This window comes from Chelonoidis abingdonii, chromosome 21 (genome assembly GCF_003597395.2).
Source record: "Chelonoidis abingdonii isolate Lonesome George chromosome 21, CheloAbing_2.0, whole genome shotgun sequence".
In the NCBI taxonomy this organism is placed as follows: domain Eukaryota; kingdom Metazoa; phylum Chordata; order Testudines; family Testudinidae; genus Chelonoidis; species Chelonoidis abingdonii.
In genome coordinates this window covers 4,115,787-4,140,124 of record NC_133789.1, presented here as the reverse complement: position 1 = coordinate 4,140,124, position 24,338 = coordinate 4,115,787, and the positions used below count along the sequence as shown (strand labels likewise).

Sequence of the window (24,338 nt, the reverse complement as noted above, 5' to 3'; positions counted from 1 at the left end):
TCACCCCCTTCCCCATCTGGTCTCTCTTGGCAGGTGAAATTGAACTGTGGGAGCTGCAGGCTGAGCCTGGATGGAGCCATGTGGTCAAGGGGCTGGGTTCTGTTGTAGGCACTGGACCATAGAGGAGATTCCTTGGCACTGGGCAGGGACCCTCGTTTTCTCCAGCAATCGGAGGTGCTGGCCCTCCCACTCCCCTGGCAGCTGGATCATTGAGAGCACCATGGAAATACAATGGGATGTGTGGGGAATCAGAACCAGGGCAGGGAGGAGGTGGCTGCTTCAAGGCAGCCCTGGGACTGATCGGTTACATACTGGGGTTGAGCATGCTTTCCTCCCCAGGGAGAGGGGGGGCAAGCTGGGTCTCAGTTTGGTCAGCTTTGGGGGCAGGGAAAGAATCATAGATTATTAGGGTTGGAACAGACCTCAGGTCATTATCTTGTCCAACCCCCTGCTCAAAGCAGTGTCAATCCCTAGACAGATTTTTACTTCAGTTCCCTAAATGGCCCCCTCAGGGATTGAACTCACAACCCTGGGGTTAGCAGACCAATGCTCAAACCACTGAGCTACCCCTCCCCCAGGATCCCCTAAGGGGTTTACGGTGGGAGTGAATCTTCACTATCTTATGGGAGATAAGCGGGGAGCACCACTGGCAGAGGGGAGCCCCTGGCACTGCTAGCAAGAGATCCCCATGGGGGGCCGGGGAGAGCATCATACAATCTCAGGCCAACCCTGCTAGGGGGCACGAACCAAACCAACCTCATAGGGGAGCGCTATGTTCAGAGGCTCCTTGAGGAGAGAGATTCTCCCCCACAGTAGATAATGCCCCATCCCAGGGGCCCCTAGCTGACCGAAGCCCCACGCCCTGGGGCCCCTAGCAGCCAGGCACCCCATCCCCTAGCGGATGTACACATCCCGCCCCCAGCCCTCCAGGTCATTCTTGTTCCGGCTCATGGCCTCCTCCTCACTGGGGCAGTAGCGGTCGCGCCCTTTGCTCCGGCCCCGCAGCTGCCGGTTGTGGTTCTGGTGGTTGGGCTCGGCCTCGTCCCAGGACCCCTGGCGCTGGTGGAGGTGGTGGCGGCCCAGGCCCCGGGAGTAGGCGCCAGGGGTGCCGCTGCGGGGCTCGGGCTCCTCGTAGGGGTCCGTCTCCATGTCCATGCAGGAGTCGCCCAGCTCGGTGTAGGCAGAGTCACGGCTGCCCTGGGTCTCCGAGTCGAAGGTGTCCTGGCGGGACAGGCCACGGTTGGCCAGGCGAGCGTGCTGCTGGCCTGGCCGCCCCTGGCCGCGGTTGACCAGCTCCCCCGAGTAGTCGTGCAGGCTGGCGTGCTCCCCCTCACGTGTCTGCTCCCCATGCACTAGGTAGGGTCCCTGGTTAGGAGAAGCAGCGACAAACCATGCAAACGGGAGAAGACAAGGCAGAGTTAGTCTGCCCACCAAGGGGCAACAATGGCAGATCAGTACCGGTTAATATACACGTCAATCCTCAAGACAGTGAGAGCAGCTTCTGGCCTGCTGAGCCCTGGCCCCCAATCCCAGTCTAAGCCACAAGGGAGATGAAAGTATGGGGTCTCAGCCCAGCCCCTAGGGAGGTTATACCTGTAATGCTGAGTGTGTGGGATCGTTTGCAAAGGTGGGGTTCAGGGCTGGGATGCAAGGGCTGAGGGTCAGGACTGAGAGGCAACTGCAGAGTTGTGGCGGGGGGAGACCCTGGACTGGAATAGTGGGGGTGGGGGTCTGTGGCCGGGATTGAGGGATGCTGGTGGGGCAGTAATGAGGGCACTGGCAGGGCGGTGTATGGGGTGCCCTGGACTGGCATAGTCGGGGGCTGTGGGATTGAGGGGCATTGGCAGAGTGTGAATGAGAGAAGCAGGCCTGGCTCCCGCCTGCCCGAATGAGGAGGCCATGAGCCACAGCTCTTCACTTTCCAACAAGCATTACAGACACCAAGACACAAACATGCCCTGACCTCCCCCCGCGCCGCCCCCCGACTAGGGCGGGGCACGACTGGGGGCAGGTTGCCAGGTAGCTGGAGAATCTCCATTTGCACTTCTGGGGTGGTGCCCAGGGGGAACCAGCCACTCACTCAGGCAGCAGCCGGGAGCAGACAAGAGGAGCCAGGCAGGCCGGACCCCGAAGGATGGGCACAGACATGGTGTGTCGGAGTGCCCTTAACAGAGGCCTGTGAGCTCAGTGCTCTTGGAGATCAGGGGCGGCAGCCCGCAAGCAGGAGCTGGGATGCCTTGGGGGTGGAAGACTTCAGGGGACAGCACGAGGGAAGGAGATGGGAGGAGTCCAGCTTCCTAGCCAGGGTGACGAAACTGCCAGACGCTTCCTCGCTAATGGCTCCCATCTACACTAGCGGGGAAGGCCTTGCGACAAGCCGTTGGCTGAGAGGATGCCTGGCACCGCACGACAGCCATGCCACGGTTTCTGGCTTAGGTCTGGCTGCGCTGGTCCTGCCCTCTGATGTGGAAAAAGAGTCACTCCCCTGCCCCAGCACTTCCCCATCCTGCACTGCTGAGCCTCGCGTTCCAAAATCACCCAGCGGCCTTTCACTCACTCCAGGACCCCAATCACTCCAGGAACGGTGCTTTGGGAATCTCAGAATGCACTGCGCCAAAGGCAGAGCCCAGCAGGGCTATGGGTCCTGCGTTAGAGGGGTGATGGGACCTAGCCCCATGCAAACAGGATCCTGAGCTAGAGTCGGCTGACAGGGGCGACCTAGCTCTCCAGAGCAGGCTTTTATGCAGAAGCCTGGGGGGCAGATGGGGTAGCGGAGGCTGATGGCAGCATGGCACTTCCCAGGCAAAGCCCAACTCTCTGTGATGCAGCTACAGTGCTTGTGCACTGCAGGGGGCGCAGATCCCTCCCCAGTTCATGAGCCTTAGAACAATGCTGGGCAGGCGGACGGAATCCCTCCACCTGCAGAGAACATGGGGCAGTGGGACGTGGGGGCAGCAGCAGAGGCGGAGGGGGGGAATCAGCCAGGGTTTCCAATGAAGATTTCTTCCTTCATGTTCATTGAAGGTGCCACCTCCTCCTCCTCTTAAAACTACAGCGCGTGCTCCTCCACCCTGGGCTGGGTGCTCAGCCCTTGCTCCAGGCTGCCCTTCCCGCCCCAGAAGCCCAGGTTGCGCTTGAGGGAGGTGAGCACCTGTACCTGGAGGTTGGAGACAGGGGCGGGGCTGGCGGCCAGGGCAGCGGTCGCCATGGTGCGGTTCAGGAGGGGATTGGGCGGGTTGCTGCTGGGCGGGTGCGTGGCCTTCCAGTAGGCTTCCAGGTACTCAGCCAGGTGCTCACAGGCATCTTCCAGTTGGTTCTCGTCCAGGATGATGTCAAACATTTCCTGCAATGAGAGAGGTGCGTGAGGTGGCCCAGCTGGGGGTGTGGGGAGGGGCCTTGGCCAAGCTGGGGCAGTGGGGAAGGGCACGGCAAAGCAGGGAACTTGGTCAAGCTAGCAGTGGGAGGTAGTGGGGGTATAGGCTGACCAGGGCAGGCTGTGGGATGGATATTCATTGGCAGGGGGGCAGGGACTTGGCCCAGGCTGCGAGTATGGGGCAGTGGGGCGTGGCAGGTATTCTGCCGAGCTGGGGATGTGGGGCAGCGATGTGGCAAGCAGAGGGTGTGGGGTGGGACAGGCTGTGGGGTGGGTACTCACTGGCTGAGCTGGGGGCGTGGAGCAGTTGTGTTGCAGGGAGAACCGGAGGGTAAGGAGAGGGGCAGGCACTCACCGGAGGGCACTGTGCCAGCTTATCCGACGCCACCATCTGCACGTTCAGGTGCTTGGCCTGGGACTTCCCCCGGGACTTGACCAGCCTCTGGAGCACCTGCAGGGGGAGGGGGCAGGAGGTGAGCGCAGGTGAAGGGATCAGTTCTGGGGCATCCCCCGCCCTCTGTTCCTCTCCAGTGCCGAGGAGAGGGGCTGGGCATGGGGGGCTGACTTAGGGCGAATGAGGTATCATTGCTGCTCGGCCCAGAGCTCAGACAGGAAAGCAACTCTGTCCCTTTAAGATGCTGGGTTCCCTATCCCCCAGCTCTGCTGATGCCCCTCAATCTCAAGCCGCAGCCCCCTGCCGGCCCAGCCCTGGGCCTCTCTTAAGCAACCACTACTGTGTTGAATGTTAGAGGACAAGGCTGAGACTCTACAACTCACTGCACTTGTGATCTAACCCTCCCCCCACCTTGCTCTGACCAGAGGACAAACCAAAATCCAGATCCCATGTGCCCGGACCCTGGGGATGTCTGAATCCAGGATGAGCATCTTCAGCTTGTCCTCAATCCTGAGATCTCATATCAGGCCGGGGGTGGGGGACACAGCTGCCCAGGCTCACTTTGACCCCGCACACGGAGCAGAGTCCCCACAAACATTGGCCCTACACACAGAGTAGCTGATTGTAGCACCAGCCACTCTGAGCAGGGGGGCATCGGTGGGGCAGCGATCTTGTTCTGCTCCCCCCAACCCATGGTGCCTGCTGGCGTGACCCTACAGCCATGGGGCGGTGGAAAGGGATTATATATCGGTCACGGCCATTCCGTGGGATTAGGCAGCGTGGCAGGGAGCTGTCTGGACTGTTCCCCAAGAGATTTACGGTTACATACCCAGAGCACACCCACGGCCCTTGCAGAGCGCATACCCCAACCCTGCGCCCCGAGGGAAAGGTCCGTGGGGCATCCTCCCTCTCTGGTACCCACTGGGTTCCTGGCATGGGAGGATCTGGGCAGCGAGTCCCCGGGCTGCAACACAAGAGCTGGGTCACCCCCCTGCAGGGTGCAATGCACCCACCTTGGGGGAGGTGATCTTGATGTAGACGATGATGGGGGCCAGTGAAGTCTTGGCCAGCTGGGCCGGGTGATTGATGGTGTCGGCGTCCAGGGCCACAAGCTGAAGTGTCCGGGCCAACTCAAAAATCCGCTCGATCTCGCTCTGCACCTCAGCTGTCGGAGCAGAGAGACAGTGAGAGACTGTGGGGAGGGGATGGAGTGTGGAAGGGCAGGGGCAGAAAAACTCTGCGAGACTGTGGGGAGGGGATGGATTGAGCGGGGGCAGAGAGACCGTGAGAGATGGCGGACAAGGATCAGGTGGGGGGCCAGAAGTACAGAAACCGAGGGGGCAGAGCCTGGGTATGGGTTGGGGGGAAGGTGCCAGGTAGGGAGGATCCTGACACAGAATATTATAAGTGAAGGAGCTGTCAGAGGGGATAGCAACAGGGGAAGCGAGGTGAGAAAGGGGGAGATTTGGAGGGTCTATGTGGGGGAATAGCCACAGGGAGGGGTCATACACTGCATTCCAAAGGCAGTGCCCCGCCCCACCCCCCAAACACACGAGACATATGGGTGGGAGGGACCTGTCTCCTGGATCCCCAGCGTCAGGTACCTTCATGCTGTGCTGCACACTGGGCAGTGGGATCGCTCCGCGAAGCCCATGCCTGGCATGTGCCCAACGTGTAACGCTGCCCAGGCTGGACGTACAGCCAGTATGGACTAGAGATCATCCAGCACCAAGCCACGAGGTGGGGCAGGGTCTGGAGCTGGGGGCACAGTAGGGTGGGGGAAGGGGGACCCACACACCCCTTTCGCCTAGCAGGGGACAAAGCAAAACCCAGATCCCCATGTGCCTAGACCCTAGGATCTGGGATGAGTGTCCTGAGCTCATCTTCAATCCCGAGGCCTCATATCAGGCCGGGTGTGGGGACAGACCCCTGAGGAGGGTACCCTTGCCCTGGCTGACTCCAGCCCCACACACGGACCAACTCATTGTAGCTCCGAGCCAGGGGGCGTTGGCGGCGCAGCGATCTTGCTCTGCCGCCCCCCTCATGGCCCCTGCTGGACTGACCCTGCATCCATATGGCGGTAGGAGCAGGGGGTAACACATCGGCCCCCAGCACGCCTAGGTCGGCTGTGGATCCCACAGGGTTAGGAAGCATGGTAGGGAGTGGTCTGGACAGGTCTCCGAGAGGTTAAAGGTTACATACCCAGGACATCTGTACCAGGAGCAGGGGAGGAAAGAAGCAGTGCGGAGGGAAAGGAGGGGGGGAGAAAAAAGGGGAGGGAAAAAAGGAGTGAATTGAACTCATCATCCCAGGAGTCAGTGCGTTAGGCCCCGCCCCAGCCCAGCCTAGTGGGGACAGCATCCGCAGCTCACGCGAGCCCTGTTAGTCACCCCACTACGCGACAGCACCAGTATCCAGGAGACCGGAAACACGCCCCGGCCCTACTGAATGGGAGTCATCAAGGCACGTCACAACTCAGCATGCACTGTGGGGGGGCCCTGCTTGGTGTGGCCAAGCATCCCAGCATGCACTGGGAGGGCCCCTGCTTGGTGTGGCCAAGCATCCCAGCATAATTCGGGGCATGAGCGGCACTACAGGGCCTCTCTTTCCATCTAGCACAAGCAGGCGAGGCAGGGAGCATGGGCCAGGAGAGCCCTTCCAGACAGAGCGAGGGGAAGAGATGCCCTGGGGCACAGTGGGCATTCCAGGGCCATCCGGAGGTGAGGGAGGGGAGGATGCAGGCAGCTGGAGCAGCTCCCAGTGGATACAGATCCAAGCCAGGCTTGAAAGGGTTCAACCTCCGAACCAGGCCGTCGGTCTAAGTGAGAGTCAGCCAAAAAAAAAAAACAGGCCCAGGGTAACCAAGCAGGGCCAGGGTGTGGGAAAGGGTTAAATCCACAGCTTCCCCCTCCGTTACCACCCCCCCCGGACCGTGGCCTCACCCAGGCTGGAGCGGGTGCTGGAGCGCTCGATGATGGTGTGTTTGCTGGGGTTGTTCAACACGGAGCGCTTGGCCAGGGAGATATCAGCTGTCACCCGTGTGATGGAAATTCTGAGAGGGACAGAGAGAGGAAGAGAGCGTAAAGGGGGAAGGGGGCCTCTGCCATTTGCTGTGGCCCCCAGCAGGGTGCCTGCCCCACCAGGCCAGAAAACAGGACCCCAAAGGAGCCCTGGGGGCAGAAGTCAGGGTGTGAACCCTGGCACCTTGGGAACAGAATCCCCACAGGGGGAACAACCCCATCTGGGCTGCTCATTGCTGCCCGCCCAGCAAGGAGGCGCAAGATGGGAGCGCCGGACTCCTGGTTTCTCGTGCTTACAGAGTGCTTGCAGATCCTCCGACGAAGAGGGCTGGGGATGGGATGGGAGATAGTCTAGCTCAGACGGAGTGTCCTGCGTTAGGCTGGAGCAAGAGCGTGCGGCCGACACGCTGGGATCTCTCTCTGTTGGACCCTACGGAGCCTATCGCCGTGGGGCAACTCCCAGAAACCGGGATTTTGAGTAAAACATCATTTCCCTAGTGCCCAAAAAGGGCTGGGGGGGATGGGGGGAGGGAGGGTTGGCAGCATCTGTCCGAGGAGTCCCCGCACCTGCCGTCGAAGCGATGCTTCAGGAAATCGAAGAGGGCTTTCTGCATCATGTCCGTCACCTGAGGAGAGAGGGTGATGCTGGAGTCAGACACCAGGGGGGCCGGAGGGAGGGGGAGTCGGGATTCACTGCATCAAGGTGTGTGCGCATGGGGGTGGAGGGGGGTTAGAAAAAGAGAGAGCAATGGCAGGGGAGGGGCGGATTTCAGAGGTCAGATGCCACTGGCTCTCCCTGGCACAGGCACTCACGCTTGGTCACTGGAGAGAGCCCTCTCTGATGCTATCAGTGTGAAGAGGGAGACAGCAGATGGGTCCCGGAGATGGAGAGAGGAGGGTGTGGGCAGATGCAGAGGTGGAGTGGGGCAAGATTGGAGGGGGGAGTCGGTGAGACGGGAGGAGAGGGGAAAGAGGGAATGGCCGAGTGGATGGATGGACAGACAGATGGGGATGGGTGAAACAGGGTGAATGAGATCAAAGGCCACCTGCTCCCTAGGAAGCTGCTCAACATTCCACCTTCCCAGGCCGCTCCCCAGCAGCACAAGTCTGCCCCCCCACCCCGAGCACCTGCCCCGGGCTCACCTCGTACCCCTTCAAGGACGGCCCCACAAGAATGATCGGCCGCATGGAGGGCACCACGTCATACGGCGGCACGTGCTCCGCCTGCCAGGAGAGGGCAAAAGACAAGGTGTTTTGACGTGTGCCTGGGGGGTCATCGGACCAGGGGGCCCAACTCCCATGGCACTACAAAGCCCAAGTGCCCTGCAGGGTAGGGGAAAAGCTGGCACCTTCTTGGGCACAGGCTACCCAGCTCATGCTGATGCCCCCTTGGCTTGGGGGCTGGGTGGCTATGCTGAGTGGTTCTGCCTTTGTGCCATCATGGCCCAGCATGGGTGGTGGCACTGGGTGCCGGCACTGGGTGCCGGGAGAGGGGAGCTGATGGCATGGGAACAACCATGCTGTTGGCTCTGGTACACTGACACGGCCCATCACTGCTGGCAGAGGAGAAGCCGGGTGGGGAAGGATCATTATGGGGGCCCAGGTCCGCCCCCACCCTTTACAGGCAAGTCAAGGAAAGCCCTTTTACTCACCGATTTCTGCTTTTGCTTGGCTATGTCCAGTGATCACCATTAATGGGGCAGGGAGGGGGAAGGCGAGAGAAGATAAACAAGGCATGCGTGTTATTGACAGGTCATGCCAGCAGACACACAATGGCAGCAGGGAGGTTTCTGTAGCCGACGGTGTGTGGGAAATGGGAACAGGCAGGGGAGGGTGCTCTGGAACCTGGCTCAGACTGCAAGAAGGAATCAGGGTGGGCAGGGCAGGATCTAAGGGAGGGAGTGTGACCACATGGGGGGATGGCTTGGCTCCCCCACGTGCCTCCCAGGTGCTACGCAGCTCCCCCCTGCATTGGCCCTGCTCCCCACTTCACACTAGCCCTCTTCAATCCACACACCCTGGCACTGCAAACACCTTTGCCCCCTTGGCAGCAAGGCCCTCCTCCCCTGCCCCCTTGGGTCACAGGCCCTTGCCCGCAGGCTGCCCCCCTTGCACTGCACTGAATCCCCCCCAAAACTGATCCCCTGCTCTGTGGATCACTGGAGACCCCTGGGTGATGCAGCCCCTCCCCGTGTACTCTAGTGCACCCCCTGGGCTGCTCAGCAAGCAGCATCCCAGCAACCTCCAGGCCACAGGGGCCCAACGGGAGCCGCCCCCCTACCATCTAATGTGGGTAGGATGGGATGGGACAGACAATGCCACTCCCATGTTTCCTTGGGGGGGGGCAGGGAAGGGGAGTGTGCACTGGAATATACCACTCCCATGTATACATGGGGGACACAGCATTGGAACATTCCATGCTCAGAGAACTGCGAGAACATCCCACTCCCAACCTTCTGGGGGGGCAGCAGTGGCACTGGAACATTCCATTCCCATGCTTGGAGAACCATTAGAATGTTCCACTCCCAAATTTCACAGGGGATTCCATTCCCATGCTTTACATGGAGGGGTAGGGGACAGTGCTTCAGACTTCACATGGTGTGAGGAGCTGCCAGAATGTTCCACTCCATGTTTCATGGGGGAGGAGCAGTGCAGGAATATTCCACTCCCCATGCTTTAAGCTGGGGGCACCGGAACCACTGGAATGTTCCACTCCTGCGTTTCACAGGGGCAAAGCAGCGCTGGACCGCTCCATTCCCATGCTTCATGTGGGGAGGGTGTCAACTGGTAGAAATGCTCTTAACTCACAGGCCATGTGTGTGATCACTGGAACATACCATTCCCATGCCTCATGTGCACATCTATGTATGGGAGGGGAGCAGATGGGGGACACCCCCAATGGCTGCCCCCTTCCAGGCCATGCTGGAGTTTGGGTTTCCTGGTGTGATGGGGAACACACCCAAAATAGCCTGCAAAGGGGACATCCAGCCCCGGCTATAGGTCCCCTGGTGCCTGTGAGATGATGCTCTTACTCCATAGTGTGCCCCACAGCAGCTGAACGACAATGGGACCACGTTCAAACCATGGCCCTTTCTGCCCCCCAATCCAAAGCTCCCCAGCCAGGTCAGCGAGCCCCACACACAGGGTGAATCACGGGTATTAGCAGCAGGCATGAGTGAGGGTGCGGCAGGTGGATGCAGATCCCCACTCTGGGCTCCTTTACCTTCTTAAAGAAGGGGATGCGCTTGATGTTGGAGGGGGATGTGGTGACACTGCTGACGCTAGTCTTAGGAGATCGGGGGTTCTCCAGGCCCTCGGCCTCCTCCAGCTCTAAGTCAAGGGCGTCTAGGTCATAAGCTAAATTAGTCATGTCCAGAATACCTGGGGGGCGCAGAATGGGGGAGGAGGGAGAAAACGAAAAAGAAAGAAAGAAAGAAAAAGAAAGAAAGGAGGGAAGGAGGGAGGGAGAGAAGAAAAAGTAAAACAGAAAAAAAGAAGAAACAGCTGAAAAGAACAAAAGAATGAAAAAATGTACCAAAGGAAGGAGAAAAAAAAATGATTCAGCAAACGAAGGAGAAAAATGAAAGGAGGGGGAAAAACCGGATTCATCCCTGCAGACACTGTAGATGGGATCAGAGTGGGGGCAGAACCATCAGGTACCCCACCTGCGAAGGCGACAAGGCAGCTGGTAGCAGGTTTCGTCTGCATGCCTTGGAGGTGGGCATAAGTGGGCATGTCCAGAGGATGTCTGTGCTCCGGTGCGCAGACCTGGAGCATTCCTGTGTATACGTCCTTCTGCCTATGCCCAGTTGTTCATCCACACATGTGCATGACTCTCCATGTGCGTGCCAGCATGTATGGCAAGCCCCACACACTCAGCCCAGTGTGAGAGCTCATCAACCCCGCTGCCCATGTGTGAGACACCCTGGGCAGAGCCATGTGCTCCCCACCAGTGTACGCCTGTGTCTCAGCCCTGGCCTGCATTTGCAGGAGGCACGGAGATTCCAGGAGCTGCAGTAGAATTGCTGAGAAGAAAGCTGGGCACTTCCAGGCCGGAATCCTTGTCTCTCTGCCACTGGGGCACTAGCTGGTCTCAGGGGCTAAAGGGGGAAGAGACCTGGCATCTCAGCCCTTTATTATCGCCAATGCCACAGCCAGAATCAGCCCCTCTCCATCAGTCTCTCTTAGCGGTGCAGTGAACTTTGCCAGCTGGGGGCTGTCCGCTGTCAAAGAGCAAAGGGAGGAGGTGGTCTTACCACTGGCAGGTGGGGTGGGTCTGCGGGTCCCTGTCACCACATCTCCAAGGCTGGAGCTGGAGTTGTCCCCCGATTTGCTGCATGGGGCAGAAAGGAAAGGAACAGTAAGGGCCTGGAGATAGGGAATTTCCTGTGGGGGAAGAAGCTGGGGTAGGGGGCAGGAGGACTAGTCTGGGAAGAAACAAAGAGCCCTACCACTGAAAATTCTGTGCAAGGGGGAATTGCCTTCCATGCTCAGATTCTGAGAGAGACTTACATCTGGAACCGCAGCACCAGGACAATGCCATGTGCCCATCTAGCCTGATATCTCCTAGACCCCTCCTCCAGCTGGGATCAGACCACTGGGGCCAGAGTCCAGCACTCTCCCAGTCACCCAGTGATGTACCAGATCAGATCAAGGGCCCATCTAGCCAGTTATTCTCCCTACTGTGCCAGTTCAGACCAACGAGTCCACCTATTCCTGCACGTTGTTCCTGACACCTTCCCAGCCAGCACTCAGGTTCTGCCCTGAAGCACAGGGATGAAAGGCCCTTTGCATCCTCAGCTGGTGTCACTGCTGATCCTGGAGCTGGTTCTACCCTGCCTGGCTCCTTGTGCAGGAATTGACCACTGAGCAAAGGGAATGATGACTCAAGGTGCCCAGTAATGCGCCCACTGGAAGGGTATGTTGATCCTCCTTCCATTCCCAGTCTCACTGGAGTGGATTTGCTCAGATGGCTACAGCTGGGCCTCCCTCAGTTACCCATAACCTACTGCTCTCAATCCCCAGGGAGGCCTTCCCCTCTGGTGCCCAGGGCTCCAGGCTGCATGCGGATGTGGCCAAGAGCCGTGATTCCCTCTCTCTCTTCTCTACCCAGCTGTTCCACCTTGAGCTCAGGCGGTTTTGCCTCATCTTCTGCTCTTGCAGCATCCTCATGTTCTCCAGCTTGACGGGGCTGGGGATGAACCCCACCTCGCAGCCCTCCTTCACCAGGCGCCCGATCCACCAATCGTTGTTGTATTTCTGCAGCACGGAGAGAAGAGGGGCCTGAGACAAGGTGCCGAGCCCCCTCCCTCGCCCCCCCTGGCGCCAAGCCCATCCCCCCCTGCACCGAGCCTGTCCCATCAATGCCATGCTGGGCCTGTGTCCTCTCTGTGCCAAACCCATACCCATCAACACAGTGCCGAGCCCCAGTCCCCCCGCCGCTGCGGTCCCCAGAGTCGCAGCCTGGCCTGGGCCCGGCCCGGCCCAGCCCCTACCTCTTTGATATGCAGGAAGTCCTTGGGTTCGAAGGAGATGGCCATGCCCTGGACTGGCACGTCATCATTGGGGGATGGGTTGTAGCCCACGTTTGTCCTCACTGCAAATGCCACTGGCTTGGTCTGTTCAGGAGACGGGTTAGTGGGGGGAGAGAAAGGGAGGAGAGAGACGCTGGAGGGGCCCGGATCCCCCAGACAGAAGGTTGCGTTGCTCTGGCATTTCAGAGAACGCCATTACCTAGCGGCTGCAGAGACCAGCCAGGAAGGGAGTTAGCAATCCAGGGCCAAATTCTCACCCCGATGCAGGAACATGGAGCAGCCCCGGCCAACTCTCTCTCCTCCCCTCCTCACCATAGGAACCAAGAAGAAGGGGTCTCTCCCTCAAAGAACGGAGTGGACCCCCACCCCAAGAGCTGGGGGGTTCTTGGTCACAACAGCTGCCTAAGAAGAGGACCTGGGCGATCGGGCTGACCCACCTATAGAGGGGCCTGCCAGCACCAGGGGCGATGGGGAAACCCTGCTTGGTTGGGTGATAAACAGAGGCCGCCTTTGCTCTGCAGGTGATGCCGATCTGGTACCTAGAGCCTTACAGGGCCTTGGCCTTGTCCCCGGCCCCATGGAGCCCTGGTTCTGCTCACGCACAAAGCTGCGCTAATGGGCTGCCCCTGCCTGGGAGAGGGGCTGGCACGTCTCCTAATGGACATTACACCTCAGCTGCCAGCAGCAGAGCGAGGGGGTGCTGCGGCTGCACGGCCTGCAAACCCACTGCACCGGGGGAGCGGGGACAGACAGGGGCCTCATTAGCTAATGGCAGCAGGACTGTGCAGCCAGTGAATGCTGCCTGGAGAGCAGGGGCTGGGGCAGGGCCGACACCTCCCGTCTTCCCAGGGAGCCTGGCTGGGGGCAGGGGAGAGGTGTGCGCTCAGGTCGGGGAAGAGCATGGGGGCAGAGGTGAGCACCAAGGGGCTGCCCAGGCTCAGCCAGGGATGAAGGGTCCCAGCAGGCCCCGGGAAGCCTGATGTTCATTGTACAGAGGGGAAACTGAGGCACGGGGAAGTGAGATGTGCCCAAGATCAGGCAGGGAATAGAACCCTGGAGTCCTGATGCCCAAACACCAGTTGCTGTAACCACTAATCCACACTCCCCTCCGAGAGCGGTCAACTTCACAGCCCTGATTGTGCCCAGCACCGGGAAGGCCTCAGGAAGTGATTTTGGTGCCTGGTGTCTTCCTACTAGTTCAGACAGTGGGGTGACCCACAGGATAGTGGGGGCAGGCTGGGAAAGGGTCTGCCTATCCCAGGGCCTCTGGCCAGAGGAAGAGAGCGTAACACCCCCCCACCCCAGTGTGGATATGGCTAGAGGGGTGCATCCCCCTGTCCCCAACCTGTGGCAGGACGGCAGCAGCCCCTGGATGAGGTGGGGGGCCCTTCCCCCACTTGGCAGCCAGTGCTAGCTGGCAGCCAGCCCTGGGGTTGGGGGGGCAGTAATGGAAGGGCTGGGATGCCGCCAGGCAGGGCAGCACCAGCCCGCAGTCTCCTGGCACCAGCACTCTCCCGAGCCCAGCCCAGGTCAATGAGATGTTTCATCAAGATTAACCAAATGAATTAGCTGATGGGGTCCCTGGACGGCAGGATTTATGGGCGGTGCTAGGTCCAGGGCCAGCGGCAGCAAGAACAGCTAGTACATTGGGTGAGGGGAGGGAGGGAACAGCCAGGGTTCCCTGGCACTCGGCTTCCCCTGCAGAGCGGGGCTCTCTGGAACTGGGTTGTGAGTCAGGGCACTGGCACAGCAATGCAACTTGTTCCATCGCAGATAGGAAAGGGGCCTGGCCAGAAAGCTGGGGGCTCATCTCCTAGCACCAAGCAGCTTGGCACTGGGGGCGGGGATGAGGCGCAGCTGGGGAAGGAGCTGAACCAACCCCCCAACGCTGGCTCAGCAGATAGGAAGGCGAAGTGCCAGCCACAAGCTCCCGGACAGCCCATGTTTCCCTGTGTGGGCCCCCAGTTCGATCAGCTTCCACCCTGTGGGCTAGATACTGAAAGGGACTCTGGTCCCCGCAGCCTGCACAAGGGGATTCAGAGACAGAACCAGAGTAAAGGAACCTCCCCCCTCCCCGCCCCCGAACACACGCCATGGCACCTACCTTGGCCTTCTCCAGCTGCGCCAGGGCCTGGCGCTCAGCCTCCTTGCGCAGTGCCTCACGATCCTCCTCCAGGGACACATCTGAATCTGAGGGGCGGCTGGTGTAGGAATCCGCGGAGCCCTGGGGGAGCAAGAACCCGCATCAGGAGGTGGGCTTCACAGCACCCCCCTGTGGAGGGGGCACCATGGCCACACAGCCGAGTGAGCCCATTTAGAGCGGCAGGAGATACTCAGGGGGATGCTGTCACCTCCCCATGCACTGATCACCCTGTGAAGCCGTGGGGACAGGGGCCAGCCAGGCAGCCTGGAGTTGGGCCCAGCAGCCCGCCGCGCTAGAGGCGGTTGAATTTCATTCATTATGCACCCATCACCGTGGTCTCTGGGCACTTTAGAAACAAACCATTGCCCAGCACAGCCCATCCCGGGCTGTAGCAACCCCCACCTCTGGCACACGGGCTAAAACTAGATAACTGGAGACAAGCCCCTAAGGGACCTTATGCCCCTGTGGGGCAGGAGGGTTTGTAGGACTCTGGGGCTCTGCCAGCTCTGGAAGGGGAGCGAGGTCCAACACAGTGGCTATAGTGCAGGAGTCAGGACCCCTGGGTTCCATTCCCAGCCCTGCCGCTGACTCTCTGTGCCTCGGTTCCCCCTAGCGTGGTGAGGGTTAAGCTGAGTGGCAGGGAACGAGGTGCAGCTGTTCTCACCGCTCTGGGATGGAACGTGATAGCAGGGATGGGACATGGCAGTGCCAGGCTAGGGGGTAGCATCAGACCCCATGAAAGCACCAGCACTGGCAAGAGAAACAGGGCCACAGACTGGGAGTGGGGGGGCACCTAGAAACAGACAGTCTCCTTGGGGTAAGGGACCTGGAAACCCACATCCTTAATGGAGCAGGGGCAGGAGAACCAACAAGGAGTGGGGTGGTGAGTGAGACTCAGGGGCCACCTGGAGCCAGGCTGGGACTGTTCTCTTGTTCCTAGATCTAAATGGCTGAGTACTGCTGAGCTTTCCCCCGCTGAGCTGGGCCCTCCACATGGGGCAGGATGGGAGTGGGCAAGGAATGAGGAGGAAGCTGGGCTGGGGCGAGGGATCCTAGCAAATCCCCTGCCACCTCCATGCTATTTCTGAGGCTCCCAGGAAGCCCTGATTGCAGATTCCAAAGGGTTAAAGCCCTGTGCTGGTCAGTGGGTGTCTGATCCAATGGGGATAGGGTCCATGGCCTGTCTCACATCCCCAGCATGAGCTGCCTACCCACAGGCTGAGACCTGCTAACGAAGCAGTCAAAGTGCTCTGCCCCCACCCGGTGCCTTAGCTTCGGTGGGGGGTCCCGATGCTGGTGGGGAAACTGAGGCTCCGAGCTTGGCAGTGAACTCAGGGGAGGGAGGAGAAGAGTCCACATGGGGATGGGAGGCGTCTGTCCTTTGTGGGGGCAGGCACCTGCGTTCTGGTGGACCCTGACACACATCCCCCTCGGGATCAGTGCAGAGGAGACAGGACAGGCTCTTGACCCTGACTGTGATAAATGGCACTTCCTAGTCACTGGAGAGCCCTGGCAGGGCAGTGAACGTGGGAGCAGGCGCCCACAGAGAAGACATCCCAGCTGCTGCCATGGGGCACTGGGGTCAGGGGCCGGGTTGGTTCAGGAAATCGGGGCATCCAAAGCTGGTTAACCGTGAAGATCAGTTTAGAGAGGCCCCCTGCACTGTTCTCCTGCCACCCCTCAATCCCGACCCTCAGCTGCCTCACTATGCCAATTCCTTCCCCCCAGCTCTGCCATGGCCCTGAATCCCGACCCAGCTCCGTGCGGAGCAGAGGCTACTAATGATCCTGCATCACCAAAGGGGCTGGTATCGGGATCCTCAGGGAAGGGGAGGACTAGCAAACTCATTTCCCTGACTGGCCCGGGGACTCTGTGTTCTCTTGGGGCGCCTCCCCTTTCAGTCCTGCACTGGGGTTCCCAGACAGCTTCCAAGTGTCCGGGCCCAGGGGGCAGAGCTGGCAGCTCTCAGCCATGCAGCTGCCTCTGCTGGAGCCCCCGAAACATCTGCGCTAATTAGTCAGCTCTCAACCCACAAAGCGAGTTCATCTACCTCCCTGGCTGTGTCAGGAATTGGGGGGAGCAGCAACCCCGGCGGACAGCTCAGTGGGGATCAAGGAACCAATGGGGGTTCCCCATTAATCACAGGCTCTGCACTCAGCTGCTCGGGATCTAAATTAAACCTGCTGCTTTCTCCAGAACCCCAATAACTCAATGACCCCAAAGGGCCGGGAGCTGAGGGCAGGGGGCTATTCTCAGGCCAACCAGAGGGGGCGCTGCAGAGCCCCACAGAGCATCGCCCCCTCCCCCCACCAACTATGCCAGCCTCCTCTCAGGGCAGTTCCAGGTGACCTTCGCTCCCAGCTGGGTTTAAACACACCAGCAGGTTTCACTCAATCAAACACAGATGCATCCTCTGAGGAGCACCCCCAGAGAGAGTCAATGTGGGGGGGACCTCTGCTGAGGGGGCCAGCCTGCGCTGCACGAGGATGGATGGATCTTTGCAAGCCTGGGCAAACATCAGTCAGGAGTGGAGATGATTTAGCTGGATCTGGGGGGACCACCTCCCTGCAGAGACATGCAAACCCTCCCCCCTCCAATCTCCCCTTTTTGGCCCCCCAACTCTGGCCAGGCAGCCCTGGGGCAGGGCTAACCCAGACAGACAGGGTTCGAAGCCAAGGTTGCAGTGTACTCACCTCCTGTGAGTCGTCCAGGAAATACAGATACATCCTGCCGTGAGCGGGGGACGCACAGAAGAGGGGGGGAGCCCGGCTGGGAGGGGGCCCAGTCAGAGGGGCTGAGGGCTTTGGGAGACGAGGCTAGCAGGCAAGGAGGGGAAGCCACAACCCAGTTTTGCTGAGTATCAAGGGCTTCGGGAGCGGGAATCAGCGCCCCGGGGTAGGGTGGTTGGGAGGCCCTGGGGCTGATCTCTCAGAGGTACCATCTGCCCTGCCGCAGGGCTGGGGGAGGCAAACTCATGAGGAAGTGCTGCCTGGCTTCCCTGCCTCCGACCAGACCAGAGACACAGGCAGGCAGGAGTTGGAAAGAGCCAGGAGCTGATGACGTGGGGCTGGGACGCGATTGGCTCAGTGACCAAGCGAGTGTCATATATGAGTGGAGCCGGCATGCGGCCCAGCTGGGTACGTGTGCGGGGGATCGCCGGCCCTTTAAGAACGAGGATGCTGTTCTGATGCCCTGCAAAGTGAAATGGGGAGTGTTTGGGGGGCTGGGAGGAAGGCCTGCCCTGGGAGGAGGGGAACAACCCACCCAGCTGAGAGGGATTTCTGGGCACACTGGGTTCTAGCGACCAGTTACTGTGCTGGGATGTGCCCCGGAGCAAAGGCACTGGATCGGGAGCCAGAGATGGCACCCAGCCCTGGCCGTGCCAACGGGAGCTGTGCTTGGGGCTGCGCAGCCATGGAGCACACGGAGCCAAGATGAATGGGAATAGGGGATGGGGGGTGAGAGGGAACTGTCTGGATCCAGACTTCCTCAGCGGCCCGTATTTGCTTCTCCAGCCCCTCGACACAGAGTATTCAAGCCCCTGCCGCATGCTAATGAACTCCAAGAGGTGGGTCAGGATCCAGGGGGGGAAACTGAGGCACAGCGCAGCACCATAGGGCCAGATTTCCAAGTGCGTAGCCCTATGGAAAATCCCACCCCATTGTGGGTGCTGCACCCTGAATATTCAGGCCCAAGGTCCTGCAGAGATTCAGTGGCGGAGCCGGAATTCGAACGCAGATCTTCTGAAGCCTAGACCACAACCCTGACCCCTACCCTTCCTTTCCCGGCTCTCAGCCCTTCAAGAATTTTCCGCTCTCCCCACTAATTCCTTTGTAAATGTGTAGCCAGCAAACAGTTTGTTGCGGGTCCACGACCAGAGAGACACCCCCCCCACCCGTCCACAGCTGCGTACGTCAGAGATCACCAGAATTTCATGGGGGTGGGAGGGGTCACTGATACATTGACACAGCACAAGATTCCCAATGTGCTTCCCAAGCTCTCGGTAAGCTGTGCCACTCCCTGCCCCCCGCCATGCAGCCACCTTGGAGTGAGACAAGGCAGCTGTTTAACAGCGCTCAGCAATGAACAGGCAACAGGGGAGTCTGAACCCCTGTGCGTGTGCAGGACATAGGTTTTACAGCTCCAGACGCAGCCCCTCGAACAGCAGAGCGCCCCCTAGTGCCGAGTTGGAATACTGGGGTCAGCACTGATTCCAAGAGCAGGATGGCCCCTACTGAGCCCCCTCATCCCTCTCCCAGAGCACAGTGCCCGCCTAGTGCCACCCTGGGGCATTGGGGTCAGCACTGACCCATAAGGGAGAGCACCCCCTCTTCTCTCACTCCTTGATGCCCAAGTTAACCATTGTGCAACCCACTGGGAGGAGGGACAACTCCAGCCTGCTCCCTACAACCAGGAATCCCCCCCAGCGCTTCCCCATGCCATGGCGCATCCTGCTCCTCCCACACCTGGAGCCTTAGCCCCCTACCTCCCAGAAGTATTTGGGGGGGGCGAACCCCACCCCGCAGATCCTTGGCTCCCTGTGCGGGAGGGTGGGGGGTTCTCTGTACTGAGATCATGGATGGACAGGAATGTGGAAGGGAGGGAAGAGGGGCATCTGGGGGGAGAGGGGCAGAGAGGTTATGGGGAATTCTGGGTGGGAAAAAAGCAGGGGCTGGGGGGGCATGAGCTGCAGTAGAAGCAAGGTTCTTGGGGGGCTGGGAATGGAGCGAGGAGGAAGCAGGAGGTGGAAGAAGGCTGGGGGGATGGCAGAAGCAAGGGGTGTAGGGGGGAAGGGGTTGTGGGGAGTGCAGGGTCTGGCACAACATTCCACCAGCTGGGGGAACCCCTGCCAGCCCAGCTGGCCTTGGAACCGCTGTGGTTGGGGCTGGCTGGGAGTCCCCATACCCGGGGGTCCCAAGTGTTTGTGGGAGGGCACAAGGGAAGTGATGAAGGGCAGCGAGGTTGCCAGAGAGTGTCAGGGTGGGGGAGCAGCCAGGGGGACCCCAGCCCCCTAGAGAGAGAGAGCTGTCAAGGGGTGGGATGGGGTGGGGTGACGCTCACCAAGATGGGCCGGTGCTCTTTGCTGGGCGTCTCCATGCTGGCTGCGCCTGGGCGCAAGTGGGCAGCGGGGGTGGCTCTGCTGGGCTGCCGGGGCTCAGGTTTCACCAACAGTGCAACATTCGCAACCTGCCAGGGTATATTTAGCCCACTGCAAGGGGCGGGCAAGCGAGGGGGGCTGGCCTGAGCCAAGGGTCAGCCTCAGGGATAGGCTCGGTGTGGGGTTTAGCCACCCTGGGCACACGTTCTCCACTCACGGGAGATCTCAGGGGATCAGAAGGGACTGAAAACAGCCAAGCACCCCCACCCATCTATTGGTGCCCCTCAGCCCCCTGCTATTCCAGGCCTCGCCGAGCTGTGCCGATGCCCCTCAATCCTGACCCATAGCCCTCCCCCTGCTACCCCAAAACTAGCCTGCTGGAGGGTCAGGGTCACGCTGCATAGTCCCGTGGGTGCAGACGCTCTCTGCAGGAGGTGCGGAAGCACACGCAGGGCACACCTCTCGTGGGGGAGGGGGAAGCTGCCAAAGGGCCAAGACCCCTCCCGATCCCTGCAGAGCCCCATCTGAGGCCGAGGCACTGAGCAGGGCTCTGGGGCTGCTTTCTGATCCTGGCCAAATTCTGGGACGAGTTAAGGCTAAATGGGGTCTGTAGCCCTCACATTTTGGGCCACCCTCTCCACCCCCAAAAAATTCAGCAGCACCTTCCTCTCAGCTCAGCCCTACTCCATTTCCCGCTCCCTGATCCTTGATCCCCTCAGTGGTGGGACAGGGCTGTCCTGGCTCCCCAACAATGACCTGAACAGACCTCAGCCCCAAGGAAAAGCCGGGAGAGGGGAGAAGGTGGGTTTGCAGAGCAGAGCTCTGTAAACCCTATTCACAGCCCATGCCAGCAGAGGGCAGCACAGCTTCAGGTGCGACTGCCCAGCAGGCACATACACCCACACACTTTGGGGGGAGAGGGGCTGGGAACCCCCCGATTAACAATCCTGTGGGGAGATCAGATACGAATGACCCAGCCACTAACACCTACATACCGCTAGACCCCGCCCCAGGCCTTCGCAGTCCCTGCACTCAATTCCCAGCCTCCCCATGAAGTGCGAGCTTGCGGGGGATCCCGGTTCCACATTCTTTGGTGGCCCCATAAGGTACCATCCTCTCCCGCCCCCATCTAAACCTCAGCTGAGCCTTCCACCCCCTTGGAGCAAGGTGCTGACCCCATTCCAGCCTCCAGCCCATTTAGGGTGACCAGATGTCCTGATTTTATAGGGACAGTCCCAATTTTGGGGGCTTTTTTTTATATAGGCACCTTACACCCCAGGGAGCTTATATAGGCACCCTACACCCCGGGGAGCTGCCGGTGGGCAGCCCCACAGCCAGCAGGGGGTTCTTCCTCCTCATTGGGTTGGGTTTGTTCCTAGATGCACATAAGGGTGCAGTGCTCCGTGGGGTAGGCAGCTGAGAGTCCGCCCCACTACCATGAATGAGCCCACGTTGCCCTCTGCTGTGCAAGACTAGGAAGGCCTCTCCCCAGGGACCTGCACCCCCAGGACCCCAAGATGCAGGAATCAGGCTGAGATTCATCCAATCTGATAACCCTTAGGCATGCACCCCTAGATTCACTCTCATGGCCTCACTGGCTGGGGCTAACACGTACCACTGGAGGCTGTTTCTCCAAAGCGGGCTCAACCTCTGAGCTGGAGATCCTCCTGTCCCTTCCCACCTCTCTTCCAGATCTGAGCCACCCCATGCAGCCACTCACCCGACCCTGCACTAGCCTGGGGCAAAGCCCTCCCAGCCTCACTGCGTGGGCTCATGAGTGATAGCACCACAGAGAATGGGCCCACCCAGTCCTGGGGCATTTGAGAAATGCCTCCGTTGGGTTTCAGCTGGTTCTGATCTGGGATCCATCTGAGCCCCTGAATTCAGGGGTGATGGGTACTGGGTCGGTCTCTTTGGGTGGAAGGTTCCACTTTCGGCCCATCTCCAGGCACAGAGCCCTCCCTCGGGCAGATGGAGGGTTGAGGGCCTTTTTGGAGCCTGTGAATGAGCCCAGGGCAAGGGGAAAATCCTGCTAGCCCAGGTGCGTGTCCCCCAGGCCCCAGGTCTGTGACCCCAGCAGCCTCATCATCACCATGGGGGGCAGCCCCGCCTTGGAATCAGCAGGGAAATGGCCAGGCCCGGAGCTTTCCCTAGGCACCTCTTCAGCCTTCTCCCACTCGCTCTGGAGGGTGACAATACAAGGCAAGCTGGCCCTTTAAATCCTCTCTGCATGGGGGCCCCGCTCCAGGAACCTTCTCCACAGTAACTGCCACCTCCAGCATCTTCCCATGTCATTGCCATGGGAACCATTCACCCGCCCCCCACCCTACTGGGGGGGCAGGTCATAGGACCTCTCTCTCCAGCTGTTTATCCCTTTCACACAGGGGGGACGCTGGAGGGGATTAAGCCAAACCCACCCCAGCCCAGACTTCCAGGGCCGCCCCCTCCAGTGTAGAGCTCAGTCCAGGGCAAGATCTAACATCACCAAGCACTGAGGCCTTGTCCCATCCCCTGGGGGTGATGACCTCACCCCCACCTGAGATCGAGCCCCATCCATCCCAGCTAGTGCCTTATCTTGGAGTCTCCTCCACTGGCTGGCTCCCCGCAGGGCAGAACCGGGTAAGGGGGGACTGCCCGGGCAATCGCCCTGTTAGCTCCAGGTGCTGGAGCTTTGGATGCTGGGTCCTTGGGGGCCTGCCCAGACACACCCCTTGGGTTTTAGACAGATGGGCGCCGGCTGGGCCAGCCCATCAGCGGCCTGGCCCCGGGATGCTGCCCCCACAAACCATCCATCTCGCAGGGACTCAGCTGTTTCATTATTTAATGTCTATTCCAGCCCCCCCGCTGCTCCCACAGGAGGTTGCTATGGAGACCACATTGCTTCCAGCTCTGAGGAGATGCTTCTGGGCTGTTTGATGTGGGGGGAAGGAACGCAAAGCAATGGCGGCTGGAATGTGGGGGGGTGATAGGAAAAATAGTGGTGGAGACAACGCTGCAGGATCTACCCAGCCCCACTCACACTGCTGGATTGATGGCCAGCTCCCCTCCCTGCCCTGAAGGGGGAGAAGCGCTGCCTTTGTGCATCTTGGGGATGGGGAGAAAACCAGAGCTGGTCCAGTCCCGGCCTCTGCCTGTGGGGGGCACTGTAGGGAGCAGGGCCCAGGGGCTGGCTATTGGGGGGAGCACCTGGCAACTCCAGCCCTGGTCTTCCCAGCAGGGGGCACTGCAGGGATCAGGGCAGGAGCAGAAAGAACGGGATGGGAGAAGCATCAGAGGAGCCATAGCGGAGCGGTACTTATAGCGGAAAGGGGGCGCTCCCCTTTCCCCTCCCGACCTTGCCAGCTACAGCCAGCCCCCTGCCCCACACCAAGCACACCCTGCCATGCCACCCCACGCTGCTTTGAAGGGGCACCCGATGTATGCGGGCAGCACCCCTGGAAGTGAAGGGGTTACGGCCACACTGTGTTGCCATGGGCACAGATCCAGCTCACATCAGCCCCAGGATGAAGAGAGATGCCAGGGCTCTGATCCCAGCCCTCCCGTGATCTTTCCCCCGCTCCTGGGGGCGGGGGCAGGTTTGATCTGGGGATCCCCCCAGATGCCCAGGCTCCTCTCCTACTGGCCTAGAGTCAGAGTACCCAAAGGGAAGGGAACCGTGCAATTCTTGTGTCCCCAGCGACATGACCCTCCAATGCTCACCCCTACCACTAATCAGCCACTGATTTCCCCCAGGCAGTCACCTCTCTGTGCCATGGCCCAATCACAATGCAAGTGGGAGCTCGCCTCACGCAGAGCCCCAGTCCTGAGCTCACCCCACCCCCTCTAGGGAGATTCAGTGCAAACTAAGATGCCATTTCTGCTCTTAAAGAAATACAGCAGATTAAACTGAACTGTAGATTCGGGGAGGGGGAGGGTGGATTCTCTGCCGACCTGGAGAGAAAAGGGTGAAGCACACACCTCATTCTCGTCCGTAGGCACTTGATGTTAGTTCTTTCTTGCTCCTTTCCTCTCTCGGCAACTGCTTTAGCCTGAAAGGGGCCAGTCATGGCACTTGGCAGACGGAAATAGAACAGCACAAGAGCTGGGAACATGATGCTGTGGCTCTGGGCAGAGATCGAACCCAGAACCCTCAAGACCCTGCTGCTTAAGCTAAAGGAGTAACTGAGAGCAAGAAGGAGACTGTTACAGCAACTGGGGCTAGCCACTAGGGGGCGACAGGACCACCTACCCTACGCTGCTGTATTACATCCAGTTCATCCCCCCTCCCGAACACGGGATGCCGAGGCCATGTGAGCTCCCCAGCCCGCTCTCCTTACCTGTCTGACGAAGCTGTTGGAAGTCGTGTCCGAGGAGGTGCTGCCATCAGAGCGTTTAAACCTGCTCTTCCGCTTGCTGTATTTCCCCTGGGGAAGGGAGGGACAGCCTGGTTAATGAGCATGCAGGAGCTTACAGAGGGGTGGGAGCAGGCAACTGCATGGCATACCAGAAACCTGTGGAACTCCCTGCTGCAGGATGCTGCTAAAGCTAACGGAGGAGTTACCCTGACATTTGCTTTGCCACGCCTTCAATCGGAGGATCTCAAAGTACTTTACAAGAACAAAAGAATTAAACTTCATTCCTCTCCTGCCCTAGAGAAGCAAGTGAGTAACATTCCCCCATTGTACCTCTGGGGGGAAACTGAGGCACCAAAAGGGAAAATGCTTTACTCGTGGCCATGCAGCAAGTCAATGCGAAAGCGGAGAGCAGAACCCAGGAGCCCTACTCTAATTGAGCCTA

At 59.9% G+C, this 24,338-nt stretch overlaps 1 protein-coding gene across 3 annotated transcripts in view; it reads right to left on the bottom strand.

The window, feature by feature from the left end:
• Positions 1-350: 350 nt before the first annotated feature.
• CACNB1 (calcium voltage-gated channel auxiliary subunit beta 1) overlaps positions 351-24,338 on the bottom strand; it is a 28,515-nt gene continuing 4,527 nt past the window's right edge. The window contains exons 2-14 of one of the 3 annotated variants that reach the window (XM_032791326.2): positions 23,879-23,965; positions 14,426-14,545; positions 12,283-12,405; positions 11,910-12,046; positions 11,044-11,120; positions 10,011-10,168; positions 7,931-8,011; positions 7,355-7,413; positions 6,710-6,819; positions 4,781-4,932; positions 3,729-3,824; positions 3,158-3,343; positions 351-1,365 (exon numbers count right to left, since the gene is read on the bottom strand). In XM_032791326.2, coding sequence (XP_032647217.1) covers positions 895-1,365; positions 3,158-3,343; positions 3,729-3,824; positions 4,781-4,932; positions 6,710-6,819; positions 7,355-7,413; positions 7,931-8,011; positions 10,011-10,168; positions 11,044-11,120; positions 11,910-12,046; positions 12,283-12,405; positions 14,426-14,545; positions 23,879-23,965 — 1,857 coding nt within the window. In that variant the 3' untranslated portion in view covers positions 351-894. Of the gene's footprint in view, positions 1,366-2,871; positions 3,344-3,728; positions 3,825-4,780; positions 4,933-6,709; positions 6,820-7,354; positions 7,414-7,930; positions 8,012-10,010; positions 10,169-11,043; positions 11,121-11,909; positions 12,047-12,282; positions 12,406-14,425; positions 14,546-19,525; positions 19,566-23,878; positions 23,966-24,338 lie in introns of those variants that run through there. The other 2 variants (XM_075059627.1, XM_032791334.2) reach the window with 2 other exon arrangements.